This window comes from Leiobunum rupestre, chromosome 8 (assembly GCF_980474605.1).
Source record: "Leiobunum rupestre chromosome 8, qqLeiRupe1.1.hap1, whole genome shotgun sequence".
NCBI lineage: Eukaryota > Metazoa > Arthropoda > Arachnida > Opiliones > Sclerosomatidae > Leiobunum > Leiobunum rupestre.
In genome coordinates this window covers 37,822,325-37,836,232 of record NC_143391.1, presented here as the reverse complement: position 1 = coordinate 37,836,232, position 13,908 = coordinate 37,822,325, and the positions used below count along the sequence as shown (strand labels likewise).

At 33.9% G+C, this 13,908-nt stretch overlaps 1 protein-coding gene across 1 annotated transcript; it reads right to left on the bottom strand.

Moving 5' to 3' along the window:
* Window positions 1-2,380: 2,380 nt before the first annotated feature.
* On the bottom strand, window positions 2,381-3,096 carry LOC149933346 (uncharacterized). Its single transcript, XM_090157275.1, has 3 exons — window positions 3,019-3,096; window positions 2,794-2,936; window positions 2,381-2,734 (listed from the first exon to the last, which is right to left on the bottom strand). The coding sequence occupies exons 1-3, from the start codon at window positions 3,068-3,070 to the stop codon at window positions 2,381-2,383; spliced, it is 549 nt and encodes a 182-aa protein (XP_090013401.1). The 5' UTR covers window positions 3,071-3,096.
* Between the last annotated feature and the right edge of the window lie 10,812 nt (window positions 3,097-13,908).

Here is a 13,908-nt window from a genome sequence, read left to right as displayed (position 1 = left end):
AAAATTACGCTTATAAAAGTATGATACAAACTTTATTAACGTTCGGAAATTCTGCGAAAAAAAGTTATTTAACGAGTTCACTTTTCTATCGGGATACGCCTGGGAAGTTCGATTCATTTTTCGATAACGATGGTTTCTCTAAACGAGCGAGTTTAGCGCAAAAAGGGGCGATTGACTTGTTAGGCGTAGTCCATACTGATTTATGTCAACAACCACGCTTTTTATTAAATATGGTTGATTTGAAATTTAAATTCGATAAAAATAGAGCAGCTTTTTGCGTTCACTCCGACGTAAAATGTAAAGTGGAGATTTTATCAGCTTCCCTTTATCTGAGGAAAGTTAAAGTGATACCGGAACTATCGCTCGCTCAAGCCAAAGCGCTACAATATGGAACCGCTAAATATCCTGTAACTCGTTCGGAGTGCACCTCATTTTCTATACCCGCTGGTCTTATGACTAGTGTGCAAGATCATTTATTTACCGGACAAGCACCCAAGAAAGTTGTTATCGGGTTTGTGAAACAAAAAGCGTTTCTAGGAGATTTGAAAAAATCACCGTACAACTTTCAGCATTTCGATTTATCAAGCATTGGATTGTACATTGACGGTAGCAGCGTCCTTCATAAGGCGTTATCTCTAAACTTTGAGGAAAATCAATATATTCAAGCGTATTGCAATCTTTTCATTCAAACTAATCAGTGGAACGTAGATGAAGGGAATCAGATAAGTCGGGAAGATTACCCTAGCGGAAATTGTTTATTCGCGTACAATTTAACCTCGGATCTTAATAACAACGCTAATCACTTGCATCTTGTAAAAAACAGTAACCTGAGATTAGAATTAAAATTTGCAAAACCGTTACCGGAGACGATTTCCATTCTAAAATTTGATTGAAATTGATAAAAATCGAACCGTGATTTTCGATTACAGTAATTAATGGATTCGCTACAGATAACTAAAATTCTTGAAAAAGATTTAAGTACTAAAAGTATATTTCGAGGCGTGTTCGCGGCTGACAAGCTACCTAAATATGTACAAATATTCCCTTCTCTATTTATTGTAAATACCGATACGAGTGCTGAACCTGGAGAACACTGGGTTCTAATATATTTTTCTAAAGATAAAAATTGTGAATTCATGGATTCCTTTGGAAACCGGCCAGATTATTTTAAATTTAATGACTTTATTGAACGTAACAGTAAAACTGTTACTTTTAATTCTAATCAATTACAGAGTAATTCTAGTAATACGTGTGGAGCATTCTGTATCTATTTTGCTATAAACAGGTGTAAAGGAATAGAAATGTATAACATTGTGTCTAGGTTTAAGAAAGATAAAAATGTAAACGATAAAATGATTAAAGAGTTTATGTGCAAAATGTATTCAACAAAATAATTTTTTACAATTTATAGCTATAGCTGTTTTTATATATACATAAATACAAGAATTCATTATCAATTTTCAATATCTTTATGACCGTGCGCTAATGTACGAACCCTGCAGGGTAGAATATATCTCTTATCATCATTTGGTGATAAACAAAGTTTTCTAGTATTTAAAGTAAATAGCTCATGCTTGAAACTAGCTATACGCATCATCTCGGCTGACATGGTTTCTTGATTAAAAAGACAACGTTCATAGTCTTCGTGGCGGATGACGTTTCTAATAACGTTCATGGCAACGCCCTTACAAACCTTTTTATGTTTTAAAATTGACTCTAAGATTTCCCCAATCGCAACTCCTTTTCTATCTCTTCAGCGGTCTTAGACTCCCCGTACAATTAAATAGAATAAAGCTTTGGACGAAGTCCTACAAAACTTTGAATTAACTGTGAATTTGTCTCGTCTTTAAAATAGCCGAGAGCTTTTTTATTCTGATTAGAATGAAGGAAATGCGAAGGTGGATAATCAGAGAAGTCAAAGCGGTTTTTATGAACTTCAAAGTCTTTATAAACATCATCCGTCTTAATGTTGTACGTTAAACTGTCTGTAAATATTTTATATATTAGTACTATTTGAATAAAAAATTGATATTAAATTAAATTACCAGTGTCTGTAAATAATAGTGATGCTTTGTTCCCGTACGTATTTTTTATGAATCCATAATGGAACCGATACATGAGCTCCTTGGATAAATCTAGAATGGTGAATCCGGTAAATATAGGCCGGTTAAGAACAATTTTAGCTCTCTTCTTATGAGCGCCGGCTAACTCTTCATTAAAGATGGTAAAGTGTTCAAACTGCTGGGAACTTGTAACTTTTAACATTCTTTCTGGTTTATGAATCAACTCGAAATTTATATGCTTCCGTAAATTTTCCATTGTTTTTCTAAAGAATTAAATGAAGTAAGGGAAAAAACAGCAATAAATTATTTAAATTGATTTACCCGAAATTATTTTCAAATGAGCTCTTGGATAATTTCCTCTGTTCAGTGTTGAATTTAACATATTTTTCTAACCATTTCCCTTGAGTGAAGGTTAGAGCTCGATGAACCTTGGTTATTTTCAAACCTAATTCTACATAATATTTTAAATTGCGGTAATGTACTATGTATTTCTCTTTATTATTTAAATTAGGAAGAAGTTTTGGTAGACTTTGATTCTCCTTAATATTTAATTTTCCTAATAGATCTTTGGAGTATGGAGATAGCATATCACGTGTAATAACTTTAGATTCCGCCGCTACTGGGAGATCGTTATGTAAGTCATGCAACTCTGGAGGATATTCAAGATCCACCTGCAAAGGAAACAATTCTTTATAAATATAATTCAATAATTATAACACTTGTTATTTACCTCTAAAATGTATCCGTTTTCAACGTTATTGGGAATACTCAGAATATTTTCACAGAGTGTTTGCAAATCATCCTCCTGAACCCACTGGAAGTCGCCTAGCGGTAGTGGTTCACACATAACAGCACCGTACAAATTATTCGCATCTTCAATTAAGTTAAATTAAGTTAATTAAAATAATTAAAATTAAAAAAATTAAATTTTTTTTTTTTTTTAAATGTAAATTACCTAAATAGCATATATAACTGCTCTCTTTAGACAAATCATATGTGTCGGGCATATATTTGTTATTCGCTTCAGAATAACGAGTTGAGATCATTGAAACACCACCTCGAATACCTTAAAAATTTAATGTAAATACAATAATATTTAAAATATCAAAAAGCTTTACCCTTTTCAATATATAAGTGTTGATCTATATCAAGTATGAGATCGAGGCGAACATCGGTCATCTTCAAAGCTGCTTGCCAGGCTAAACCTGGTGCGGTGTAAGCGTGAGCGGGATCTAATTTATAATGAGTTATAGATAATGTTCTAAAATTTTCAAAAACGTCGGCTAAGAGCAACGCATCGCTTTTAACATAGAGGTCGGTGTATTCCCCTACGAAAACCGAGGTTAAGAGATTTGAAATATTTATACTATAGTAATTTTACCTAATGTTTGAATATTAAACGCTGTCCAAACATTTTTGGCGTGTAAATAATCAGATTCTAAAATATTTTGATTTTTCAATGAACTGAAAAACGCTTCTCTAGGTGGCAGCATCGTCTCGTCAAATTTCTTTTCATGGTCCATATAGACCCCCTTCCGCAAAAGCAGTTGAACTTTCTCACTTTCAAAATCTTAACAATCTGGAATTTACTGGCTCCTTCCAAAACGAGATTAGATACTAGAGCATCGAGGCTATCACTTAGAAATCGATAAGAATCTAAAAACCGAAATCTCCCTAAAAAACAATAAAATTAATGTTAAGGTTAAATTCATAATTAAATATATTTTACCTAGTTTCAGCGAAATATAATTTTCGCAAGTGGAAGGAATACAGTCAAGTGTCTGTTCCTTAAAATGACCAATATCCTGACATATAAGATGTAAATCGTATCTATGAAGATTTATTATTATTATTACTATTCCTGGTTAATTAACTTAATAAATTAACCTGCTAAGGTTATGAAGAAAAATAGGGATAAATTCTGGAACTTTCTTTTGAAGATTACAGAGGTTATGCGCTGGCCCCCTATATTTGCCGCTGAAATGACAATGATCTCGAACAGCGGGCATATTTCCCTGATTTAGCTGCTTCTGACAAATGTAGCAAAGCGTAGCAGCTTGAAACTGTTGCTCCTCCTCCGGGGTAATAATCATTGGTACATTGGTCTCAATGAGTTCCATCAACTCCTTCTCTAATTCCAGAATAGAATCCAGAAATCTTCGAGTTGCATCTAGTCCTCGATAGCAATCGGTTCGAACAGGTACACCTATAAGTATTCTCTTATAATATATCTAAAAGGAAATTTTGCCAAATAACTTACCGTTAGGTCCAACAAGCACCCACGAATACGCGCAGCTGATATGCATGTTTACTTTGCTGGTATTTAAATCGGGATCTAGATCACATCCTGGAACTCTCGGTAGGATTGCTTCAAAATCGGCGTAAAATACATACTGCACCTAATAATTTCATTTCATTAAGAGTTAGATTAAATAATTTTTATTTTTACTTTTTCCGTCCACTCATATTTATCAAAATAAAGCGTCTTCTTCTTGGTAGGGAAAACTGTTTTTTGGACGCTGTGGGTGGCGCATTCTTCGATATGCGCATCACGTCGCTGTTCACCGTTATTACCGCTGAATCGGCGAAGACACATTCTAATACAGAAAAGAATTAGTAGATTGCAAACTAATATATTGGAAACTAAATTACCTGCAATAATAACTTGTACTTCTGTTTTTTGTTAGATGCTGTAACAGTTTTCCTTGGTCTCGTATAAGACAGTAATTTCTATTCCCATCGTCAATATCCTTAGTTTCATCGGTGATGTATAGTAAATCAACCTCCCTTTCCTTACCACACTTGTTAGCGCTTACGTAAAGGGGGAATATATCTCCCGAGAAGCCAAACACAGATATTGATAAATTATTCATTAATTCAAATTTTTTAAGTTCCGTAGCGTTTAATTTGAAAGGGAAAGATATATCACTGGTATCAAGTTCATTTTCATAAGGTGTATATTTGGAAACCCTGTTAGAGTGATGAAGCCAAGAAACTGGGTGAAGTTTAGCTAGAATTGACCAGAGAAAACATTTCTCATCATTTTCGTTTCTAATATTAAGAATCGCACGATGTTGAGAAAGTTTTTTAGGTAGTTCCATATACGATGACCCCCGTAGCGGCTGGTAAGATGCTACATTTAATTCTACATACAGAATACGATCAATTACCCAACCCGATCCTGTTAAAAGTATAATGTTTTAGTTCAAAATATAACTTATAAATTTTAGTACATACCTGTCGCTTCAAAGTTTTCCGCTGCTGACTGTATTGTTTCAATGCAGTCATTCAGCTGGTTTTCAATGACGTCGAGCGTTAATGTAATAATAATAATAATAATAATAATAATAATAATAATAATAATCAGCTAGGCTAATACCCAAGGCACCACCTTAGGCCTAAGTCGTCAAGCGACTTTTGAAGCCTTTAATTCAGGTGGCCAGGTTACAATACGTAGGAGGGTGGTGGAAAGCCCTGCATGCCACGTGATTGAGCCAACAGCTCCCTACACTAACTATTACCGTCAACCTCAAGTTTGCATAGTGCTCCGGAAATAGGGTCGTACTTCCGCTCTTTGTTCCGCACCTCCTAATGGTCTCATATAAACAGATCTTACGAGTAGGAACCATTTAATTCCACGTTTACTGGCGAGTCTTTCCATTAGAAATTTACTGAAAGCGGCTCGGTAACGTTCAATAAACATCCCCGCATCAATATCATAGTCTTCGGCATTATAACGAATAGATGCTAACGTATCATTCAAGGCCTGGACCATACTTGGAGATGCTGGTGGTGTTTCATCAAGTGTTGGTGAGTCGGGAACAGGTGATGGTGTTAGGTTGTTGGGTAAAGCTGATGTAGATGGCTGTGTACGGGTAGATTCCAGTTGAATGTCTTGAAGCAAACTAGGTGATGGTGTACGGGAAGGTGCTGGCGAACGTTGCATTGGTGATGGTGTGCGAGACAGGTCCATGGGTTCGGAAGGGCCGGGTGCGTTCAAGTCATGAGTTCGTTGATGGCTCTTAAAATTCTCTAATCTAGCAACATTCTTACCACATACTTCACAGATAAACTTATGTCTATCACCGTGTACTTCTCTAACATGCCGATTTAAATTTGATTTGATAGAAAAACTTTTCGCGCACGTAGGACATGTATACTGAGCTTTAGGCATATTGAATATAGCTACCGCAGTTAACTGTGGAATGACCTCCCACAACGCTATACAACCCCTTTTATAGTATATTCAAGTATCATTTGAGAACGATACGGTTCTCATACTTAAAATATTCGTTTTAAGAAATACTTGTGAGATAGATTCAAGTGCCAAGCATACTACAATGATATTAAAATGAAGTGTAAAAAATATTTCCATTCTACGTCATTTTAACAACGAATATTCCATGACGTCAAAACACTCTTAAATTCAAATTAACCGCGTCCCCCGGGGAATCCGCGCACGCGCCATCTAGGTTATCACTTTTTACATCATTTCAACTTATTCCGTACGATAAAACGTGATAAGATATCGGCGTGTCGACCTTACTTTCCTTCTACTGCCCTCTAGTGTCAAGGTGAAGCATACAGAGCTCTACTAAGGACGATATTTGTTTATTTTTCTGTATTTTCCAAAAATCCTATAAATCGACGGCAAATTTAAAAATTTTCCTATTAATTTTTGAGCTTTTCTGTGGTCACCCTGCTTTAAAATTATTATGAAGAATTGACCTTGGTTTTGTATATCTATTATATTATTTTCTCATATAATCGTTGACAGCGGAGGGAATATATTTGGTGGGGAAGAAAAGTGATAACCTAGTGGGAAACCGTGCTACTGGAAGGTATAAAAAATCAGATACCGGCTAAATACTATTATCTAACCATTGTTTCTTTTTTTTTGTTAAGCAAAAAGTATAATAAATAAATAAACCAACTACTTACATTTCGTAGCAGTTAATAAGACCAGAAATAACCAATTTAAAATGCAGAAAGTGTCTCCTCTCTGAACATTTGACCATGAATACTAGCTAGGATTGCAAATAGAACTTCGCTCGAAGAAGTGCCTTGTTAATCGATTGTATTTCACCGGAGCGGAACCATTGACAAAATAAATAAACTAAAAAATAATAGTCCGTGTTATATTATGTATTTGGCGCACGTATGAGATTCTGTTAACCTAAACAAAAACAATTACTTTTTTTTAAGGAAATACAAATACATTTTTTCGGATGATTTATTTTTAATAAAATCACATAGATTAAAGCGTACTGTAAAACAAGCAAAGCAGGCTAACTTTTACAAATGAGATAAAGAAATTTATCATTAAATGGGTTTTATTGTCGAGATTATAGAAATGTTTTGTATTTGGATCATTCCATTTCTTCCTTCTATTACGTCCAATTCTTTTTACGTCTAATCCTCCTGCAAGAATGTATTTATTTATAGTCATTACGCCTAAGCGTAAACATATACAAGCTTACCTTCAGCTTATATCGCTAACGACTTACCAGATCAAAATTTATCTTATTTTAACTCGGTTTCAATTAACTTCTCACCAATTCCTTTCGACTTTCCAAACAAATTGCTAATATTTTCCACTTTTTAGGAAATGCAAATTTAGCTTTTTTATTTAAAAGTTTTCGTTCTTTGTCCTTTACCAATTTCTTTCTAGATTCGACAGCTTGCGTGTCTTTAATTCCGAGTTGGACTTTTCCGCTTCACTTGGGAGTGGGGCTGCGTGAGAAGTTCTGAAGAAAGGGATTGTGGCCTAATCTTTCCCCAATTTTCCGTAAAAATGATTAAGAAACCTTATTCAGAACCATTTTTTCCGGTTGCGATCGTTAATTGCGCAGTTGATTAAAGTTGACTTTCAAATATATTACCCCAAGATTATTTTCAGTTCGTGGTCGAGGTCCACTGAGAAATAATTATTTGGAAAGCATTTTCGTTTGAAACCAACAAAGCCTATATACTCTATTACGAAGTCGGCCATTTCATTACAGGCCTAATTTAAAATAGTACAGGCAAGGGCGCCTGCACGTGCTCATCAGCTTGAGACGTCGTGTGCACTTGACCGCGTGAAGCGGCCTTGCATGCACTATTTGAAATCAGACCTGTAATAAAATGTCAGCTCTCACAAATAAGGATATAAAAGAGTGTATAGGCTCTGTCGGTTTCAAACGAAAATGACACGCAGCGCCTCTCGTGACGAGATCAAGCGTAACTTGGTTAAAAGTTTTTCCCCACCCCCATTGAAATTAATGTAAAGTTGGCGATAATTAAACGTTAATTAACCTACCAAATGATATAAGAAATATTCCACTGACAATTTTTCCCGTTTATATGAACTTAAATGTACTATAAAATCGTCTTGTAAAATCGTTTATCGCTTTATAACATTCAAAAATAATATACTTAACGCGCCATGTAGATAATCGAACAGCTGCTCGTCTAGGTAAAGTTTGCGTTGTCAACGCGTGTATTAGAAAGCAAAACGAGATTTTAGAAAGTAGGTTGTAATTCGAAATGATATTAATACTTTTCGCGTATTTTGTCATCAGTGAATTATAAATATGACTTGAAATAAGTTTCAAGGTTTATTTAAAAGCTAGTTTCATCCATTGGTTTGCTCACAACGTATCTTTAAAGTAGACGAAAATTTTAAGGCGGTGAATCTTGCCCAGTCTTAAGCCTCGGTTCAATCTACCGCGTATTTTGAAACGGAAAACCCCGATTAGTATCGCCAATTGTAATACGAAACAAATAACGAAATACGTGAGATTTTTGACGTTAAATGGACTTAGAAAATATTTTAGAGAATCTACGTATAAAAAAGGTCAAGCTCTTTTGGTAGGCAATCGTATATTTAACGTTAGAGAAACAGTTAACGAACACAGCTCATTAGTTCAAGGGCAATGCATAGGAGAGACGTTGGTGACTAAAAAAGTCTACGATATAACAATTAATGTAAGTAATTTAATTTTAATTGACATATAATTTCTATAAAATATTACTCGAGGTTTTATTTAAAATTCACCGGGAATCACCGCTCTCTAATTTTATCATCCTTTGCAATGCAGTCCATATAGGTGGTTCCTTTTAACTTAATACTTTTAAAATGCCTAAATATTTAAATTCTTTTAGATCTATAGAATTTGAAAATACTCCAACACCTAACTTCGTTTTTACGAAAAATTTTCAAATGAAAAGTAATTGCATATTTAAGTTTCTACTATTAGTTATGCATTGAAACTCTATATTTGCAGCGTCGCGAAGGTCTCGATTGAATTTTTTCCACTTGAAAAAATAGATTATATTTTTAGATTTATGAACGGTCAAAGGAAAATGAAGTTTTATTCTTACTGTTTGCGAATCCGAGAGGTTTAATACCGATATACACAGGGTGTTTCAGCGAAATCTGTCACAAATTTACAGGCGTGATCTTTGGATAACAAGGAGTGAAGAGGGTCCTTAAAAAACGTTTTCCTAAATTGAACCGTATCCGATTAATTGGCCACCAAAAATCGACCTCCAAAACGTCGAAAAACTCGACAATGGGCAGTTTCTATTATTCCTTGGACCCAATTTTTTCCTTTAACTAAGCATTTAGTTTTTTATCGAAAAAGATAAGAAAACGATCACTAGTATCAAAAGTTCGTTTTTAATTGAAAGAAGTATTCTACGTGTAGAAATTAACAATAAATTAACAATCTTTGGTGGCCAATTATATGGAATTTAGCTTACGCATGATAATTGGTGTTTTTTGTTATCCAGTTTCTGTGTTAAATTTAACACCATCTGCTTCCTAAACCAAAATTTCCAGCTGTTTCTCTTTTCACAAAATGGTGATGCTGTAACACCGTAATATAATATCAGGGGCGTAGCTGACGCGGTTTTTTAAAGATACGAAATGAAAATTATGGGTCTCTTAATTTTCGAGGAGTGTGATTACCTTCTTCACTGCTAAGTTAGGCAGAATCACGTTACCGACTAGAAAATTTGCCAGGACCGATTTTACACCTAGGTCCCGATTTTTATCGTGCTAAACGTATCATCGTAATTTTTTTAGTTAGATATCGAGGGGATGATCACTCTACGTAATCGTTAAGTAACGAGTACTTAATCTCATCGTAATGCGTGTACATCGTTAGTATAACAAAATGAGCGTATTCTCCCTCTAATCTCAGCGTACTCCGAGTAATTGGTGTACAATCTTAAGAGATTAGCTCCTCGTTGTGCATAACATAAAACTTTACAAAGGTGCAGAAAGGGTCCCCTTCGCCAGGGGTCTCTAGCGGTACAAATGAGCCTCTACAGAGGTAGAAATGGGCTTCTATCTCAATTGGTGCGACAAAAGTAGTGAAAACGAATGAAGAATAAACATTGAGGAAATGGACTGATGGATTTGAAGTAATGAATCAGAAGGATCAACCAGATGATATTCAGATGAAAAAGATGTTATGTATCAGAAATAATTATTTTTTGTAGCTCATATTATGTGTCACCTAATTTGGTGAGGAGGATTGGTCTTGCCCCGAGTCCTTACGTTTCTCCATTTTCATTTGGAATTAATGGTTATTAATTTTCCATAACAAGTACTTCTAAGACAAAAGATTCAAACTAACAATTAACAGAAAAATATTTATTTTTACACAGAAATAAGCAATAATTAAATTAATATTGCATATAAACAACGTACAATAGGAATGCCCTTTAAGATTTATATGGCTGTTTCCCAACTGAGGCTGTTATCAATGTCACTTAATGCTTCCTCCCTAGGTATGGACGTCGATTTCATTTAATTATAACAACTCGTTTTTTTAAGTTTTACTCTTTAATCGACCGTCAAATTTATAAACGAAAAATTCTGTATTTGATGTTCGGAATAGTACATGTTGTTTACGTGGTTTCAAATATTTAACAAGCTCTATTGCGTCTTTCATTGTGACGATTTTAAGAACAAAATACCAAAATTTAACCGCTAAAACGGCCAGATGAATTAAAAATGGTAGTGTCTGCAATAATAACGATATAAATAAATCCAACAGGTTAAAAACTGGTTTCTGTCATAATATTCGTGTCATGGTAAAAAATCATTCGAAATGACCATGCTGTTACATCAATTAGCGTAAAAACGGTAAAATTGCAGTGATCTAATCGCAAAGTTTGATTTGCTGGATTTTATTACTTAACAAATTTTTACGATCAAGTTACTCTGAATACAAATGGGAATTATGATTATATTCAATTTTACCTTTTTTAAGGCTCTTTTGCTACTTCTTAACGACGTTTTAACATTAATTATCACCCTAAAGTTGGTGAAAAGTACCGAAATCAGGCTCAATTGGTAGTCTATTTTTTAATTCAAATTTAAAACTAGAAAATATGTCTTTAAAATTAGATTGTGAAGATAATTTCGGTTGTATTACATCTGGTCGAAACCCGTGTATAATTCCCTCTGGTGGCTGTGGAAACAAGTCGTTAAACGGCTCGTTTGTCCCAGAATGAAAATGCATTTCTCGATTGTTTGGATTCGTTGTAAACGAGAATCCTGGTGGGTGCAGATGACCATTTGGCTGAGGTGGCCACCGTTTTTTTTTCAAGAACGGTAATGGACGGAATTTAGGAAATCTTCTGATGTTCAATTTCGGTATAGTTATTCCTGGAAGATTCAATCCCGGTTTAATATCCCACGGTACCGGTGGAGGCCTCTGGATGTCGTTTAATTTTCCGCCGTGTTTTATTGAAAAATACTCTGTCTCTCCAATTGGCTTGGGAATATGGTGGATACGATTGAAAATAACCAGCTAAAAAAATATTCCAATTACATTTTCGGTACGTTTTCTTATCAAATTCAAATTTGTTTAGGGTTTAGCTTTTTTATCCCTTTTCATAATGGACTAATCTACAAATTCGCTAATTTTATCATCCTTTAAAAGTATTTATTTTACTGATCTTAAAAATATTTATTTTACTAAGCTTAAAAGTATTTATTTTACTAAGTTTAAAAGTATTGTTTACTAAGCTTAAAATAATTTATTTTACTAAGTTTAAAATAATTTATTTTACTACGCTTAAAAGTATTTATTTTACTAAGCCTAAAAGTATTTATTTTACTAAGCTTAAAAGTATTTATTTTACTAAGCCTAAAAGTATTCATTTTACTAAGCTTAAAAGTATTTATTTTACTAAGCCTAAAAGTATTCATTTTACTAAGCTTAAGAGTATTCGTATAATCGTATATGTTTAATTTTTTTACCATGGTTTAATAACTAATTTAATAATAATTTTTTTCCAACGACGGATACTTCATGGTATCCATGAAGTATCCGTCGTTGGAAAATTTTTATTATTAAATTACTTAAGAGTATTAATTTTACTAAGCCTAAGAGGACTAAAAATCACCATTTTTATCGAGTCTTCTTTTTATGGCTGGAGGTTAGTTCTCGATAAATTGAATTATTTTGGGGTTCGCTGGGATCAATAATAAAGCATACGTCATTCACAGTTACTTATTTTTAATAAAAAAATAAGTGACCAAATTTATAGAAATAAGCAAATAAATAATCCTTTATTAGGAATTTACATGACAGATTTTGCTTGCGTGTATAAGGAGTAGAAACGAAAATTAAATTTGAAAGATTTATTTTACCTCAAGCACGATGGAAACATACCACGGTGTTTGAAATATAATCGCCATAAGGTGTGAGCACGTAATTTTGCGGCATATTTAAGCAGTTGACCACCCACAACCCATTGGGATGTTTCTAAAAATTGGATTCTAGTGTTATGTTTGAACGAAGAAACCTCCTGACGCATTTAATCCCTCACTAAAGCTTATACCAAAAATCAAACCAAAGTATTTTTAATTAAGCCTGGCATATTTTTATCTTTAAGGGAAATCCCCAAAAACATGTAATCAAAAGATTATAAAAATAAACCCAAAGGAATAAAACTGATCAACCTGAGATATTAAATAAGGCGAAACTGTTTCATTCACAAAGCTCTTTAATTAGAACATATCAAAGGAAAATGATTTCGAATATCAAAAAAAACGGCGAGGAAGACGTATTCTAAATTGTAACAAACGCTTCAAAAGCCAAACTATTCCGAAATCCGAAATGACACTATTAGGTGACGATGAGCGTTCTGAATAACGAAAGTAGATCATCGTTGCCAGGCCACAAAAATGAAATTATATTATAGTACATTAGTACAGGCAACTTTGATTACTCGCTATAGTGTGGTAGCATTTGGCCATAGCTGGCCGTAACTCACATTTATTTTGGATCAAATTTTAAATATTGGCATATTATAACCACGTATTTACATTACTAAGTTAACAAAAAGGTACATTCTAAAACTCCTTTAATTATCGCACAAATATCGGAAATGTATTTAAATCATCGCGATTAAAATTAAAGTTATTTTGTTATCTCTTCGATACAGCCCAATTCCTGTCCAAGGAAATCGCTGTTATCTGATGATTAAAGCAATGAACTACGAAGGCAATTTAGCCTTTGGTAGTGGTATCAAGGAAGATGTATAGCCTTTTGAACGATAATTCGAAAAAATAAAGAAACTTATAGAAGTAAGAATATTTATCGTAGTACATAATAGATTATGAAGCATGAATTTTACATAATTTTAAAAATTATGAAACTATGATAGAATTAAACATTTTTTAATTGTCATCGTACATTGCCCAACACTTCTTTTTCCGCAATAGCGTTCCCAAAGTAGCCCAATTTTGGCGGGAAACCACCCATCTGGCAGCTTCCCAATACCTCTTTCAATATTTCTTGCCCAGGGGCACGAAATTGAAATAATGTATCCTTACCTGCGT

Coding starts and splice junctions, on each gene's coding strand:
- LOC149933346 (XM_090157275.1), bottom strand. CDS start 3,070: ATGCCCGACACATATGATTTGTCTAAAGAGAGCAGTTATATATGCTAT. Junction 2,937..3,018: donor CAGTTATATATGCTATTTAG/GTAATTTACATT, acceptor ACTTAATTGAAG/ATGCGAATAATTTGTACGGT. Junction 2,735..2,793: donor AAAACGGATACATTTTAGAG/GTAAATAACAAG, acceptor TTTCCTTTGCAG/GTGGATCTTGAATATCCTCC.